Source organism: Pteropus vampyrus, unplaced genomic scaffold, assembly GCF_000151845.1.
Source record: "Pteropus vampyrus isolate Shadow unplaced genomic scaffold, Pvam_2.0 Scaffold238, whole genome shotgun sequence".
Classification (NCBI taxonomy): Eukaryota; Metazoa; Chordata; class Mammalia; order Chiroptera; family Pteropodidae; genus Pteropus; species Pteropus vampyrus.
In genome coordinates this window covers 668,209-673,160 of record NW_011889019.1, presented here as the reverse complement: position 1 = coordinate 673,160, position 4,952 = coordinate 668,209, and the positions used below count along the sequence as shown (strand labels likewise).

At 32.4% G+C, this 4,952-nt stretch overlaps 1 protein-coding gene across 1 annotated transcript in view; it reads right to left on the bottom strand.

Annotated features, from left to right (window-relative positions):
• CC2D2B (coiled-coil and C2 domain containing 2B) overlaps positions 1-4,952 on the bottom strand; it is a 96,568-nt gene that overhangs the window by 24,925 nt on the left and 66,691 nt on the right. Inside the window, exon 25 of the mRNA XM_023519839.1 lies at positions 2,429-2,525. Coding sequence (XP_023375607.1) covers positions 2,429-2,525 — 97 coding nt within the window. The remainder of the gene's footprint in view (positions 1-2,428; positions 2,526-4,952) is intronic.

Sequence of the window (4,952 nt, the reverse complement as noted above, 5' to 3'; positions counted from 1 at the left end):
TGGCATTTTTTTTTTTAGCCTGTTGTCTACTATTTATTTTCCCTTAAATAAAAAGCAAAACATATATAAGAATAAGTTTGTCAACACAAATTTAATTCAGTAATCTGGGGTTGAGTCTCATACGTGAGTAATCTAAACTTACCAGAAGTGGTTTGTAACCTCTAGAAAAAGCATATAATTAAAACTAAACCTCAGAAATAAAACATTTTAAAGGGTTATTTTTTTTTTAATCATCAATTTTAACCAATCATTAAAAATTACAAAAGCCACTTTGGTTACAATGTAATAAAACCAGAATTTAAAATCAAAAGTTTACACTGAAGTTACTCACACATTTGCAAATGTAAAAACATAATATTAAATAAATATTAGGTCAAGGAAGATATAAACATAATAAAATATATGGAAAATAATACAAATAAAAATAATAAGTAACCTAATATAAAAATACAGTATAAGATATTGTAGAGATTAATTCATAGTCTTAAACTGTTTTCATTATTTACGAGAAAGAGAGAGAGAGAGAGACTGAACAAACTAGACATTCAACATATTTGGCCAAAATAAATACAAACATCATAGTCCTAAGGAAACCAAGAGGAAAAAATTATTAAAATATGAGCAGAAATAAATGAGTTAGAAAACACAAAAAGAGTGAATTTTAAGAGTGAATTTCTATAGTTGGTTCTTTGAAAAATAGGTGAATATCTTGGATAAAGTTAGAAATGAGAAGAGAGTATATAATAGCAGGTCAAAAATTATAAGGAACTATGCTGAAAATTGTATGCCAATGAATTTTTAAATCTTGAAAAATAATGAATTTTTCTTTTATTAAAAAATAATTTAAACAACCAAGTATCAGATTAGTTTAAGTTCTTTTTCGTGACCACCAGTATTTTTATAGTTTCAGCAAACATAGGCTCCAAAATCTAGAGCAGTGCTCTAGGCTTGCTTTGCCAGGTCCAAATGCAGTTCGGTCTAGCTCTGTCATTCACAGTACTAAAAACAGGCTATATGTCTGTGAAACTTCCAAGTCCACAGCTTCCTGCTAGCAAGTAACTAATGAAGGAAGAAAGAAATGGGTAGCAGCTGGAAGAATAAGTACACAGAAAAAAGAGAAGAAAATTGAGGCACAGAAAGAATCTGCTTTCTAAAGAACAGTGATCTATGATAAGACAAAACCTTCTTTCAACTGAGTGGTCATTTTGGAACTCAGCCTAGCTCTGAATTTTTAAGAGAAAAAGAAATGTTTTGGCTCATAATTACCTTGCAACCCAGTCTATCAGAAGAGGGCAAGAATATAAGCCAGGACCTTTCCTTTTCTAAACAGCAATGTCAACAATGTTGTCACATATGGCTTTGATATCTAAAGCATATGAATTTCATTCAATAACAACACAAAGTCCTTCCAAGAATTAACCATTAATCAACTGCTATTCACTTCTGGTCAAACTGATCATGGAAATAATTTACTTTTGAAAGAGATGTCTGTTAGGCATTCATTGGGTTTTCTAAGCTCCACCTTTTATCAGTTTAGATAATCAGAAAACTATACTCAGTTTAACTCCTTGGAGAATAGCCATCACCAAATTAGTTTAATATTTTACCCTCAGCTTTTATGAAGAGTTGGCAGAAAATGTTTTAATAAGAATGTATGTCTGTATCTCCTGAAAAACTGATTTGGAAAACATTGCCATTATGTTTCTCAGTGTTTCTTATAGAAGGCTCATTTCTGAACCATACTTCAAGATCTAGTTCAACTTTTTTGAGTTCGATCCCCAGTCCCTCCATGTAAAATTAATTGCTCCTTCAGTAGTATTGCCATAGAATTTGATAGACACTTATATTAAAGCATTTAATCAGAGCTGCAAGGGAGGAGGTACAATAGATATGTATCTTTATAGTTTTAGTGCCAACTTCAGTAGGAAGGAAACTAACATTTATTTTAGAGTTTGCTATGGTACTAGGTTGTGTTAGGAATGTTCATATATCTATGAGGAAGACATTTAGTAATTTTAAAATTTGATTGAATAGAATCGGCGTTCAGACCCAGGAATAATTTGGTCTCTTTTGTAGAAGTGGTGTATTTTTTTATCAGATAGTGAGAAATATATAACCCATTTTTGTTTATCTTTCTATCTTGGCTACAAGGAAGTTCACATTTAATGTAATGTTCAATTGCAATAACCTACTTCTCTCAAATCTTGGTATATTTACCCCTCTTCCTCTTACATATAGTTTACGACCTTTGTTACTTTTGAACTGACTTGTCTATGTCTGATTTTATATCAAGTTGCCCCAAATCCTTTTTAGAAAATGTTAAGAAATAGATACTGCATCTAAAATCAAATTTACAAACATGTTACTAGACTTCTTTTCAGTCTGACCTTAGAATTACTTCAATATCATTATAATTATTGTACTTTACCTCATGTTTTTCAATAATCATTTCATCAAAAATATTGATATATATATTATCTTTTATTTTAGATAAGCTTGAGAAGCTATAATCATGTCCTGGTGAGCTGCAAATAAGAAAAACATACTTAAATGCTTAATTTATTTTATAAGAGCATTACTCATAAAGAACTATAAATTTAACTGTTTTTTTATAGTGTATGCTAATAAAAAACTATGTGCTTTGAAGAGAACTGCTATCTTTTATTAAAGCCAACAAGTACTTTGTAATTTATCTTATTTATCTCTTAAGATAACTTGCATGAAAAATAAAGATGTTTAAATGTCAAGCAGAAAGACTTTCTATTATAGCCATCCATTGCGAATAAATTATCTGGAGTATGGTGCATTAAAATTTTCAAATTACCTTAAATTCTACTAGTTTCTGCTATTTGTCTTATTGACTATTTTATGTTCTCCTGAATCCACTTATTTAATACCAAATAACAAGGATATCTGTTTAAGAACTCTGGCCAAAGACTCTGAAAAAACCATTGAGCCTGTATTAAATCTGGAAGAATAAACTAATAGCAGAAGTATCCATAGCATCTAAGCTAGCAAAATTCCAAGATATACTGGTCTTTTTTTTTTTCTTTCTCTCTCAAGCTAAAACAATGGCACAAACAGGATCTTTCTCTTCTTGCAAATCCTGGTTAGGGTCTGGAGGTTTTCACTTTGAGGAGTGGCAGCTGAGATGTGAATATTCATATAGCATGGGTAATTCCTACAGTGGGTTAGTATTGGAGCAGGGGGATTCTGTCAAAGCTCTTTAGCAAGGAAAGACTGGGATGTTACTGGTAGTTGGTGATTCTGTACTTCCATAGCTTGAATCTGGGCCCTCAATGCTGTTAATTTGTTTGGAAAGTTAGTTTGGTTAGAGCCTACAACCAGGACCTAGTTTGTATATTCCTACAGGAAAGAGAGTGACTGGAAGTTGAAAGGAATAGATAGATTGTTTCATCCTGGGAATCAGGACCTACACATAAAGAGCTAAGGTCAAGAACACAGATGCTGGAGGGAAAAGCAACACAAGAAGCCCAAGGTTCAGAAACCAAGAGGTTGGCAGTCAAGAACCAGGAGAAATTCAAGAGTTAAAAAGTCATAGTGATGCCGTCAAAGAACCATGTAACTAGTTAGGAGCTATGTGATCTGCAGAAAACTGATATAGCTGAAAAAGATTGGGAGGAGAAGGGGAAAAGGGCAACAGAAAAAGAGAAAGAACTTTGGTGATGCATGTGGTTGATAGCCCTTAATATACCTTTCACCCCAGTGAGAGCTAAAGATATATAGGAAATGACAAATGAAAATTGCTAATTGAGTTTAGAGAATAACCTTAAGCTCTATATCTCAAATTTGTCATGATCAGTGTTCTTTATTTCCAATAATAAAAACTTGTTTATATAGCTATAGCATCAAGTATAAATCTTGAGAAAGAAAAAGCTGTTGATATCACACTTCCTGATTTTAAACTATATTACAAAGCTATAGTAATCAAAACAGTATGGTACTGGCATAAAGCCCAATGGTACAGAATAGAAAGCCAAATATAAATCCCTGCATCTGCATCAGGTCAACTGTTCTTTGACAAGGGTGCCAGGAATACACCCTGTGGAAAGGATAGACGCTTCAACAAATGGTGTTAAAACTCCCTATATGCAAAAGAATCAAATTGGACCCTTATCTTACACCATACACAAAAGTCAACTCAAACTGAATTAAAGACTTAAAATGTAAGGCCTAAATCTGTAAAGATCCTAGGAGAAAACACAATGGAAAAGCTTCATGACATTGGTTGTGGTAATGACTTCATGGATATAACAGCAAAGCACAGGCAACAAAAGCAAAAATAAACAAGTGGAGCTACACCAAACTATAAACCTTCTGCCCAGAAAGGGAAACAGCAGCGTGAAAAGGCAACCTATGGAATGGAAGAAAATGTTTGTGAATTCTACATGTTATAGGGGAATTAATCTCCAAAATATGTAAAGAAATCATATGGCCCACCAGTAAAAATCAAATAATCCAGTTTAAAAATATGCTAAACTTGAATAGACATTTTCTAAAGAAGACAGACAAATGGTCAACAGGTATATGAAAAACACTAAATAATTTCTAACTAATAATAGAATGCTCACTAATTATTAGGAAAATGCAAATCAAAACTGCAATGAAATATCACCTCACATTTGTCAGGATGGCTATTATCAAAAAAACAAATAATAACAAGTGTCGGTGAAGATGTGGAAAACTGGAACCTTTGCACACTGTTGGTGGAAATGCAAAATGGTGCAGCTGCTATGGAAAACAAGCAGAGGTTTCTCAAGAATTAAAAATAGAATTACCATATGACCCAGAAATCCCACTTCTAGGAATTCAGAAGAATTGAACCGGGTTCCCAAAGAGATGTTAGTACTCAAATGTTCTTTGTAGCATAATGGTTAAAATATGGAAACATCCCAATGTTTGTTGACAAATGAATGGATAAAAAAAAAAAA